The sequence below is a fragment of the Orycteropus afer genome, unplaced genomic scaffold, assembly GCF_000298275.1.
Source record: "Orycteropus afer afer isolate SDZICR_OR568_19922 unplaced genomic scaffold, OryAfe1.0 scaffold00079, whole genome shotgun sequence".
Classification (NCBI taxonomy): Eukaryota; Metazoa; Chordata; class Mammalia; order Tubulidentata; family Orycteropodidae; genus Orycteropus; species Orycteropus afer.
Genome location: NW_006921666.1, coordinates 5575537 through 5588095, shown reverse-complemented (window position 1 = coordinate 5588095; position 12559 = coordinate 5575537). Strand labels below are relative to the sequence as shown.

Below are 12559 nucleotides of genomic sequence, written 5' to 3'. Positions count from 1 at the left end.
CTTGCTCCCAGAGACCCGGTCCCTCTTGGGAGGGTAACAAGGGAAAGTGTTCAGTGCAGATCAGTGAGTAAGCACAAGCCCGCCCGTGCTTACCTTGCTCCTGGAGACCCGGTCCCTCTCGGGAGGGTAATAAGGGAAAGTGTTCAGTGCAGATCAGTACCTAGAATCCTACAGTATTGCAGTTCGAGGCTTGAATTTTTCCTTCAATTCTTTCTGCTTGAGAAATGCTGATCGTGTTCTTCATTTTTGGTTTTTTAACTCAAGGCCTTTGCACATTTCATTATAATACTTTTTCTTCTTGAGCCACCCTTTGAAATCTTCTGTTCAGCTCTTCATCATTTCTTCCATTCACTTTAGCTACTCTGTGTTCAAGAATAAGTTTTAGAAGTCTCTTCTGACACCCATTTTGGTCTTTTCTTCTTTCCTGTCTTTTTAATGACCATTTGCTTTCTTCATATGTGACATCCTTGATGTCATCCTACAGTTTGTCTGATCTTTGGTCATTAGTGTTCAGTTTGTCAGATCTGTTCTTGTCTAATTTCAGGTGGGATATACTAAGGTCATGTGTCATGGATTTGTTTTAATTTTCTTCATCGTCAGCTTGAACTTGCAATAAGCAGTTGATGGTGCATTTGCAATTGGTCCCTGGCTGTCTTCTAACTGATGATATTGACCTACTCCATCATTTCTCTTCACAGATGTAGTTGATTTGATTCCTATGTATTCCATCTGGCGAAGTCTATGTGGAGGTCGCTGTTGATGTTTTTGAAAAAGAATATTTCCAGTGAATAGATCCTTGGTCTTGGAAAATTCTAACATGCAATCTCTAGAGTTATCACCAGGCCATATTTTTAAGCTACCGATGCTTATTTGTTTTCAACATTGTGTTCTAATCACCAGTAAGTATCAGTGTATCTTGATTGATCAATTTCAGACTGCAGAAGTTGGTAAAAATCTTTAATTTCTTCATCTTTGACATCAGTGGTTGGTGGGTAAATTTGAATGCTAGTCATATTAACTGGTTTTCTTTATAGGTGTGTGGATATTATTCTATCACTGACAGCATTTATTTCAGGATGTTGTTGTTGTTATGTGCCATTGAGTCGGCCCCGACTCATAGCGACCCCTCCTTGGGTTTCTGAGGCAGTATCACTACGGAAGCAGATTGCTCAACCTTCTTTCTGAGGAGTGGCTGATGGGTTTGAACTGCCAGCCTATGCTACCAGAGCTCCTTATTTCAGGATAGATTTTGAAATATTCTTTTGACAATGAAAGTGATGCCATTCCTTTTTAATTTGTCATTCCTGCCATAGTAGACTGTGCGATTGTCTGATTCAAAATGGCCAATACAGGTTTATATCAGTTCACTAGTGCCTCAGACATTGATCTTTATGCATTTCATTTCATTTTTAAAGACTTCCAGTTTTCCTAGATTTATGCTTCATAAATTCCACATTCCAGTGATTAATGGATGTTTGCAGCTGTTTCTTCTCATTTTGAATTATGACACATCAGCAAAGGAAGGTCCTGAAAACTTTACTCCATCCACATCATTAAGGTTGACTCCTCTGAGGAGGCAGCTCTTCCCTAGTCTTATTTTGAATGCCTGCCAACCTGATGAGCTCACCTTCTGCCCTATTAGACAGTGTTCTGCTGCTAGTCACAAGGTTTTCACTGGCCGGTTTTTGTCAGAAGTAGGCTTCCCAGTCTGCCGTAGTGTGGAAAGTCCCCTGAAACTTGACCAGCACGGTGGACTCTGCTGGTATTTGAAATACTGGTGGTGTAGCTTCCAGCCTCACAGCAACACCCAGCTGCCTCGGTGTGACAAACTGAGCCTGGTGGTGATGCTTTCAGGTTACTGGAAATGAATAGAGAGAAGGATAGGCTTTGTGATAAAGCAACACTTTGCTTTTTTTAATTGGAAAATATTCAAACAGATGAGACCATAGATGTTGCAGAGGGGAGCTTGTAATGCATGTAGAGCAGGGGCTCGCATTTACTTCACAATAATTGATCTTATGGTAAATATTTTAGGCTTTGTGGGCCATATATTTTATTATAACTGCTCAACTATGCAGTTACAGTATGAAAGCAGCCATAAACAATATGTAATTGATTGAGCTTGGCTTTGTTCCAATAAAATTTTATTTATGGACACTGAAATTTGAATTTTATATCATTTCCATGTGTCACAAAATATTCTTTTTCTCTTAATTTTTTCCCCGCAACAATTAAAAAATATAAAAACTATTCTTAGCTTGTGGGCCATACAAAAATAGGTGATAGGCTTTAGTTTGATAACCCTTCCATATCGATATGATAATCTATAAAGCATATAATGCGATTGTTGTTAGGTGCCATTGAGTCCATTTCAACTCATAGTGACCCGGTGTGGCAGACTCACCTGCACCCTAGGATGTTCTAGGCTTTACTCTTTACAGGAGAAGATTGCTAGGTCTGTCTTCCGTGGAGCTGCTGGGTAGGTTTGATCCACCAACCTTTCAGTTAGCAGCGAAGTGTGTAGCTGTTGTGTCACTAGGCCTTCGTTATCACATGATGGTAGAGTGGAATATCTGTCCCATGTCTGCTGTGCTGTTTACCTCTCCTGAGTATCAAGAGAAGTTTAAAAATAGAAAATCTACTTTATCTTTAAGGAGAGATGAGAAGAAAATAATAAAGTCTTAAGAGACTTGTGTAGTTAAGGCTTGGTGGAGTTAGACCCCTAATGTTCTCTGGAGTTCACTAAAAATGTATAAATGACACCCTTAAGTTCAGCAGGCAGAGTTCCTTGAACTTAGAAGTGGGAAGAATGTAGTGCTTGGTGAGAAGGCCGCCTGGATTTTACTGCAGAGCTCTTTGGAAATTCTAAATTCATCTGAACTCAGCAGTACGGCTCTGTCAGAAATTTCTTACAGTGATCCCTGAAATCATTCTCATTTGTAAGTACTGAAAATACAATTAAAGAACCTATAAAGAGATTGGGTAGATTTGACTGGCTCAGTGGCAACAAATCTCTTGTGTCTGTTACTCAAAGACAAGCTTAAATGAGGAAAGCAGTGCTACTTAATGTAGCCAGCTTTTTTAAGATTTAGTGTTGGCAAGAGTTTTAGAAATGGTACAAAATACAAAATATTTTCAGGTTTTGATCCAGGAATGTGGACTGGGATTTTTGCCAAGCCTGTTTCTCCTGCGACCTGGTGAAAATGCTTCTTCCTGGCTTTGGTTTTCCCGGTCTTCTACGGTAGATTAAAAAATACACACATAGTAGTTTGGAAGGAAGTCTGTCCAGAGGAAATAACTAATATTGTAAAGGGTAGAGAAATTTTTTTGAACCAAATGAATCAAATTCAGTGAAGATTAGAGGGCAGAAAAGCAGCATCATAAGAAATAGAGTCGTCTGAGCAGCAGCTCAGAAAATGGCGCTGGTTAGACTGAATTTCGTGGGGCAGAAGCTTTATTTCATACAGTTCAAATAAAGTCTTTTTGTATTTTAGCTCCTTTTGAAAATGAGTTTTGTTATATCTGCTTGCTATCACGGAAGGCATTAAATTTAGAAAATAAAACTTCTTTTTTTTTTTTTCTGTTCCTGGATTTTTGTTTGCTGTCTATTAATGGGGGGAAAACTTGAGAGATGCTATGTCTTAAAGTTTGACAGCTTTCTTCATAACTTAGAGTTGGCAATACTTATAAATAAAGTTAATTGGTGAATTTGTAAATTTGTGGTGGTGGTTAATGCACCAAACCAGGTTCAGATTTCTTTTATGAGGCGTTAATAAGTAAGTTTCTATTATTCCTAAGCTAACAAGTAACTTTAGATTTTTTTTTTTTTAATTGTGATTTTGGTGAAAGTTTACAGAGCAAATTCACTTTTCATACAGCAGTTCATATACAGTTTGTCTTATGACAGTGACTACAATTTACCACAGTGCAACAGCTCCCCTCCCACTTCCTCCCCATAGTTACCTTTTCCCTATGTCCTTCCCTCCATGCACTCCTGCCCCCTAAGCTATGTCCCTGTGCATACATAGCCCTTCTATTCTCCCATGATTGTTCTCTCCAAGGAGTGTGTCTACCTAGTGTAAATGTTCACTTCATATGCCTGTCTTTTGTTTGGTTGGAAGCCACAGGTGTGAGTTCAGTTCCAGTCCTGAAGGGCAGCTAGGGGCCATAGTCTCAGTGGTTCTGTCAGGCTCTATCAGACCAGCAAACCTGGTCCCTTTTTTTTTTCCCCCCCAAATGATTTTAGGTTTGTTCCGCATTGTTCTCCCTCTCTATCCAGGATCTCTGCACATATCCCTTTCTGAGTGGTTGACAGTAGTAGCCAGGCACCATCTAGTTCTTCTGGTCACATAGTCACGTAGGCTGAGGATCGTGTGGTTTAATGGTAGCTTGGACTAATTGTTCCGTGAACTTTTGGTTTTTGTCATTCTTTGCTTTGGACGAGGAGAGACCCATCGTTGCAGCTAGATGGCTGCTTGCAAGCTTTTAAGATGCCAGTTGCTACTCGCCAAAGTAGGATGTGGAACAATGTTTAGTGTATATGTTATGCCAGTTGAACTTGATGTCCTCTGCAACTGTGGTCCCAAGCCCACAGGTCCAACTACTCGTTCACTCTGGGTAGCTGGCTGAGACCAAGAAGTGACTACAACCTTGTCCCTTGTCAGCTCTACTGTACGCCTGGGAATGCTTACAGAACATAGCAATACACTTGCAGAAACATTGTCTGCCAACCCTATACATGGTCTTGGACACATTCCTCCCCTGCATAAACTTACCTAATAGTTCAGCCTGTCCATCCATCTAGCACCCATATATCCATGTTCACCTTCACTGACAGCACAGTACTGCATGTGCAAAATAGCTTTAGATATTTTAAAAGTACCTTGAAATAACAGAATTCTCTTGTATTTCTTCAGTTTTTGGGGCATAAAATAAGCTTTTTCTAATGGCTTTATGTGGAAATTTACATATCTGACTGGCAAATGGGCTATTATGGGAATCTTGGGGGACCTTTTGATTGGAAAATCAGAATAAGATACAGTACTTTGTTTTTGATTGGAGCTGATTGAGTTTTCTCTTACTCTTTTTCAGTGAAACCAGCAGTGTGTGTAGCAGCAGTGACACTGGGCTCTTCACCAATGATGAAGGCCGGCAAGGTAATCTTGATCTCAGTCTGAGGAGATCACTGTTTATGGGAAGATTGTAATGATCATAGGAGTGACTCACTGAGAAGACGATGGTTGTCTGCGGCAGTAGTTCTCAAACCTTAGGGCATGTAGGAGTCCTCAGGGGAACTTACAACTGCAGATTCCAGAGCTCCTCAACATCAAATAGGTCTAGAGTTGGTCCCATTGGCATTTTTCACAAGCATCTTATATGATCGTTATGCAAGTTATTAAAAGACTTTTGAGTCTTATGGTCTAGGGCATTACAATGTCAAGGTTGGGACTTTGGGAAGTTGCTTTTTATTAGAGCCAGCAAATATCCTCATGTGTTCTTCTCTTTATTTGGATATTGATAAGACATTCTTATTTCCACATAAGGAGAAGTTAATTATTTCTCTAACCTGACTGATGAAATGATTCTAATGCTCTGGGTGAATATATTATGTACAGATCTTCTTACTGAAGTTAAAACTACTGAAGTTTAATACAAAACACTGTGAATAAGGCTCGTATATGTTAATAACTACTGTATGTTTGCTACCTAAACAGTAATTTGAAACTTTATTTGGTCCAATGGCATTCTACCAAACCCTTGTGCTATATAGACTTACTTCCAAACACATTGATGTTGAATGGATTCTGATCCATAGGGATCCTATAGAACAGAGTAGAACTGCCCCATAGGGTATCCCAAGGCTGTAAGTGTTTACAGAAGCCAAATGCTACATCTTTTTCCTGCAAAGCTGAGTGGTGGGTTCAAACCACCTACCTTTTGGTTAGCAGCTGAGAGCTTTAATCACTGCACCACCAGGCCTCGATAGACTTGCTTAGGTGCCACATTAATTATGTGCCAATAAGAATGTCATATGGCCTTTTTGGGATGTAGTTTTCTTATCTTCTAAATAAGAGATTTGTAGGAGGTCTCCAAAGTGCCTTCTACTTTTGAAATCCAGTGATCTCTAAGAGTTAAGTGATTAAAGGACAGAAGCACAGTGGCTACATGTCTGGGTAGATCCAAGTCAGCTCTCTAGGGATCCTGTTGTTAGGTGCTGTCAAGTCAGCTCCGATTCGTAGTGACCCTCTGTGTAACAGAATGAAGCGAGCGCTGTTCCATCCTGTGTCATCCTCCTAATCCTTGCTGTGCTTGAGCCCATTATTGCAACCATTGTGTCAATCCATCTAGTTCACGACCGTCCCCTTTTTTGCTGACCCTCTACTTTACCAAGCATGATATATAGGGAGTACTCCCTTTTAACAAATGACCATAGTAGGTGACCATAATGGCAAGTTTGGCCATTCTTGAATCTAAGTTGTTGAGCTTCCTACTCTAAAGGAGGGTCGTTGTGAGTATGTTTGTATCTCTTTTCTGATTCTTAGGGAGCTAGGTGTTGTAAGACTGTGTGTGTATACTGGCTAGGTTCTAGCTAGGGTCTTGATTCTCTTATCCCAGGAAAATCTGACTATCTTTCCATCAATGAGCTGTTATGTACTGTTCTGAGTTATTATTATTTGCTCTTTTTCTTTGCTTTTACTATTGTGTTATGAAGTATCTTAATTTACCTCTTAAAGTTTATGATACATAATTCTACAGAGGTGGGAAAAAGTGTGAACCTACTACAGCAGGTTAAGTTTTGTGCCTTTGGGAAGTCTTTTGTACTAATAAGGATTCTTTGGCTTACCAGGAAAAATTACCGAGTATTTTTTTCTAGCTTCAATTTCCCCCCTCTTATTGCTTCAGCTATTCTGGTGATATTTAAATGCTTAGAGCTCTCAGCATAAACTGTGCTGTTTCCTGCTCCATGGCTTTGGGTGTGCTGGTTTCTCTGCCTCAGATTGCATTCTCGTTTATTGACTCAGTGAGATGGAATAGCAGATCTCACCCTCACCTTTCCTGGAATGACTGGTCAGCCACCATGACACAGTTCTCCTTTTGCCCCTCTAGATCTCCCTTTTCACTCTTATCTGTGCTCCGGTTACCTGATCGACTTTATGGACTGCTTTCTTGCTCTGACTTCATTTTGGGTGTGGCCAATAGGAGGCATCACCAGAGGATTGGAGGGAGGGCAGTGAATGAAATGGGTTGTATTAGTCAAGTTTTTATTTTGGCAGTTACCCACCAAAAAAAAACAAAACACCAAACCCATTTCCATCAAGTCAGTTCCAACTTGTAGTGACCCTATAAGACAAAATAGAACTGCCCCATAGGGTTTCCAAGGCTGTAAATCTTGGAGCAGACCGCCGCATCTTTCTCCCACAGGGCAACTGGCAGTTTCAAACTGCCAACCTAAAGACATTTAACCACTGAGCCAGTTAACAGTCCTAAAATTTCTTTCTTTCTTTCTTAGTATGGGTTGGGTTGGCTGTGGTTTAGCTGATCATATGTGGGGTCAGCTGCTCTGTAGGCTTCAAGTTAGGTTTATGTCTACTCAGTGTGTCCTACTATGGGCTCTACTAAAGGAGCAATGGTGATTTGAGGCATGAGCATTTTGTGGCAGAGGACATAAATGCCAAGAGATGCAGCCAGACCATGTATGTATATTTAAAGCCTCTGCTTGAGTCAAGTCTAAAGCAAGCCATATGACCAGGCTCAATGTGAGTAGGAGGACAGTGCTGGCATACAGAATCCCCTGGCAAAGGGCAGAGGACGTAGATACATCAGTCTCTTTATAGGGAGGGAGTGAGGAACTGGAAACAATAACGCAGTCTGCCATGTTGTTGTTGTTATTAGAGGCCGTTGACTTGGTTCAGACTCATAGCGACCCTGTATACAACAGAACGAAACATTGCCTGCTCCTGCGCCAGCCTCACAATCCTTGCCATACCTGAGCCCATCATTGTAGCCACAATATCAGTCCATCTCTTTGAGGGCTTTTCCCTTTTTCCTTGACCCTCCACTTTACCAGACATGATATCCTTCTCCAGGGAATGGTCCCTTCTGACAACATGACCAAAGTAGGTGAGACAAAAATCTGTCCATTCTCACTTCCAAGGAGTATTCCGGCTGCACTTCTTCCAGGACAGATTTGTTATTCTTCTCCAACACCACAACTTAAAAACATCAACTCTTCTTCAGTCTTCCTTATTCATTGTCCATCTTTCACATGCATATGAGGCGACTGAAAACACCACGGCTTGGGTTAGGTGCACCTTAGTCTTCAAGGAGACATCTTTCTCTTCAGCACTTTAATGAGGTGTGTTGAAGCAGATTTGCCCAGTGCAATATGTCATCTGATTTCTTGACTACTGCTTCCGTTGGTGTTGATTGTGGAACCAAGTAATATGAAATCTTTGACCACTTCAGTCTTTTCTGTATTTATCGTGATGCTGCTTATTGGTCCAGCTGTGAGGATTTTCATTTTCTTTATGTTGTCTGCTGCATTGGATTCTGTCTTTCCCTGGCTCCCTTCCTGTTGGGCTGCTGATAGTAATCCTCTGCTGAGGCCACAGCTTCTGTTTGGCACTGTTTTCCTCTAACCACAGTTCTCTCTCTGGGCTCTGATCACCACTTCCGCCTTGCCCCTTTGGGTCTAGAAATGGTGAAGATTCCCTGCTGTTGCTAGCTGCAGGGCGCTCCATCACCCCTTATTGGTTTCTCTTAATGCAGTCTATCCCTTTGTAAATAGTCACTTCATTAGCGCCTCCTCAGTTATCCCATTTAAATGTGCCGTCTGCTTCCTGAAGGGACTCTGGCTAATAGAGTAGGCATCGTTCTAGAAGCCTTGGTCTTTCCTTGTGGTCTTGTGGCTATACTTAGCACTTTCTTATCACTTACTGCATTACACTCTTATGATTTGTGGGTACATGTCTTTTCCATTGAAGCTTTTCAAGGAAAGAATTATTTTATTATTTGCAGCCACAGTACTTAACACATTGCCCGGCACATAGTGAGCTCTCAAAAAACAGTTATTCAGAAACCTAGCTAAGAGGAAATTTCTCGTTCCTCCTCTTCCCCTACACGTTTTACGTGGACTCTGATGATAAACTGACTCTCCCTGTTTGGTTAAAGCTGGAGGTCTGGAGCAGACCCGCTCAGCCTCTTCCTTGTTCTCTAGCAGCACTCTTGAGGAGCTCCTGCATCAGGCCTCCTCATGAACCCAGGTTGAAGACTCCCGGCCTAGATGATCTCACAAGGTTCCTTCCCATTCAGTGAGTTCCTTTTTAAAAGTCTTGAGTGAGTTCTTGAGAACCAAAAAAAATTCCACTCTAGTCTGTATGAATACTCACTAGAAGCATTTGTAAACATGATATGGCTAAATGCACTGTTTTAATAAATGGTGTAACAATGCTTATGGAGAAGAGAAGCGTTTGTATGTTGTATGAAGAAACTAGTCATTGTTTGTACTGATGCCTCTCTATTTCATCCACATGCCTGGTTTGGTGAGATGCTTTTAGAGTAATGGTTCTCAGAATGGGATCTGAGAGCAGCCTGACATCACTAGGGAACTTGTTAGAGATGTAAAGGATTGATCTCGCCCCAGACTCATTCAATCAGAAATTTTAGTAGTCTGTGTTTCAGCAAGCTCTGAAAGGAGCCCTGGTGGCACAGTAGTTAAGCACTTAGCTGCTAACTGAAACCTACCAACTACTCCGTGGTAGGAAAGACCTGTTGTTCTGCTGCTATAAAGATTTCAGCCTAGGAACGCTATGGGGCAGTTTCTACTCTGTCCTGTAAAATCACTAGGGGTCGGGACTACTCGATGGTACACAACAACAGCTGGTGCTTCTGATGCTGGCTGAAGTTTGAGAACCACTGTTTAAGAGAGACAGCTGCTTGTGGGGTGTTCATGAGGGAACACTTTGAGCAGCTGCTTCAGTGGTAATACTGCTGTTCATCAGTACACAGCTTTTGGAGATCTCTCTGGTGAGTTAAGAGTTAGCATTTTCCTGAGTGTTAGTGGCCCCTGAATCCTGTACTTGAGGTGATTGGCATATCATTGGCAGCTTCCCTAGGATCCAGTCAGTACACTTTAGAAAATCAGTGTATTATGGACTCTTTAGATGCTCTTATAATAATTTCTTAATCCTTGCTATTATGAAAGGGAGCAGGGTGGCAGACGTGAAGTTACCTGTGTTATTCTATGTTAGAGATAAACTAATGTAGTAGAAACTGAGGTGCTATCATTGTATAGAAAGAAGTTTGAACCAAGAGTCTGGATATATGGGTCTAGTCTTATGTTTGGCATTAGTGAGCAGCATGGCCTTAGGTAAATAAATGGTTTAACTTCTTGTCAAGCCTTGGGAAATTGTATTGTTTGTCTCTGTGGTTAGTCTTTTTCCTGGTAGCTTCAATTGCTGGTATTCTGGTGGTTTTCTGTCCTGTTAATGAGATACCAAGGGAAAAAAGAGGTGTGGGTGTATATTCTTCATTCACCTATTATGAAAAATGTGAGCAAGTAAGAGATTCCTTAGGAGTAGCTGGTTTTAGATTGAGAAATATCTATGGACTTTGAATCCCCATATTCATTTATGCCCCTGAGGATAGAATAAGGGAGGCAATTTAGTTTCTGGTAAAGACCTCAGACTTAGGAGTTTGTCAGGTTTTGGGTTCAAACTCTAGCTTCATTGTTTGTTCATTTTACCTTTACTTCTCTGGGCTTTAGTTTGGATCCTGGTATGTTCTAAGGGCTTAGGAAATGGTAGCTTTATTAGTTTTTATTATTAAAAAGCAGACCAGTCTGATACAGTATGACGTTTATACGAAGCTAGTTTGACGTTCCACTGTTTCGTTATAATAATGATAAGGAAGAAGGACCAAAACAATTTTTTGTTTTTATTTTTTTGAAAATAATCAAAACTGTGTTGTTGTTGTTATGTGCTGTCGAGTCGGACTCGACTCATTGCGACCCCTCCTTGGGTTTCCGAGGCAGTATCATTATGGATGTAGATTGCCCCATCTTCCTTCCGAGGAGTGGCTGGTGGGTTTGAACCTCCAGCCTTCTTGGTTAGCAGTCAAGTGCCTTAGGCACTATGCTACTAGAGCTCCTAGAACTATAGAGCTGAGAAATCATGCTCCCATTTAATTTTTTCAAATAATATGTTAAAATTTCAGCTCATCAAACCATGACCTCATCTACCCTGAAACCAAAAGAACTAGATGTTACCTGCCTGCCACTACCAACTGTTCTACTCGGGGCCACAATAGATGGACCCTGACAGATAGGGAGAAAAATATCAAATAGAATCTTAAGTGCTAAAAACCAAAACAGACCTGCTGGACTGGTTGAGATTTGGAGGACTCCCTGACACGGTTTCCCTGAGATACTCTTCAAACGTTGAACCAAAACTAAACTGAGTCATCTTGTAGCTCAATGACAGATTGGCTAAAAAAAATACTGAATACCCCCTAAGTACTGTGCTCCTTTAAAAAAACCATCTGTATGAGACCAGACAGTCAACAGTTACTTTAAACCAAAGATGAGATTGTAAGAGGGGAGGGGAACTAGATTAACAGAAGTGGAATAACCAGAAGGAAATGAGCATGTTCACATATTGTGAGCAATGTAATATCACCAAACAACTCGTGTGGAAACTGTTGAATGGGAACCTAAACTGCTGTGTAAGCCTTCACCAAAAACACAATAAAATTTTTTATTTCTTTTTTTGAAAAAAGCTTAGCTCACAATGTGCTCTTTTTACTTAAGGGGATGATGAACAGAGCGACTGGTTCTACGAAGGGGAGTGTGTCCCAGGATTCACTGTCCCTAATCTTCTGCCCAAGTGGGCACCTGATCATTGCTCCGAAGGGGAGAGAATGGACTCTGGGCTGGATAAACTTTCGGATTCCACGTTCCTTTTACCTTCTCGACCAGCTCAAAGAGGTGAGTTCTGCAGGGACCAAGACATAACGTATGCTTTGTAATTTCTCTTTGGGGGAAGGAATCACCCCGTGGCCAGCATACTCATACTTCGAGGGATATAATAACTCTTCAAGTTTGGACTAGCGCAGGGATTCTTCTAGAGGATTCAAGGGTGAGCCTCAAAGCTTGAGGTTCTCTCCATTCCCACCTAAACCAATCCACGGAGACTCTTGGGATGTATCTTACCAGGACATTTCTTTAATTTATCAGTGCCAGTTAGGCCAGATTGTAGGAAGCCTAGCAACATGTCACTGCTGCTTATGCTGCTGTGAAACTGATGGGTTGTTAGTACCCAGTGGACAGCTGAAGGATTTGATCTGGGAAGAGAACAGATTTCAGTAAACATACAAGGTATAATGACATTTTCTAATGGATAATTTAAAAATATTTCTAGGCAATACTTTGGTGAATCCTCATGAAGTGCTGCCCAATTCCAGATCACTTTGTTCCTTCAATAAACTCTTTGCTTTAATTTTAACAGAAGCTCCATTTTGCTCTTTGGCATTTCTTGGTGTCAGGAGCAGGGATTTTGAAGAA

The 12559-nt window shown here is 41.1% G+C and overlaps 1 protein-coding gene across 1 annotated transcript in view; it reads left to right on the top strand.

Moving 5' to 3' along the window:
- The window catches only part of GPATCH2L (G-patch domain containing 2 like), an 85927-nt gene that overhangs the window by 16898 nt on the left and 56470 nt on the right, over positions 1 to 12559 (top strand). Inside the window, exons 2-3 of the mRNA XM_042781024.1 lie at positions 5092 to 5156; positions 11807 to 11983. Coding sequence (XP_042636958.1) covers positions 5092 to 5156; positions 11807 to 11983 — 242 coding nt within the window. The remainder of the gene's footprint in view (positions 1 to 5091; positions 5157 to 11806; positions 11984 to 12559) is intronic.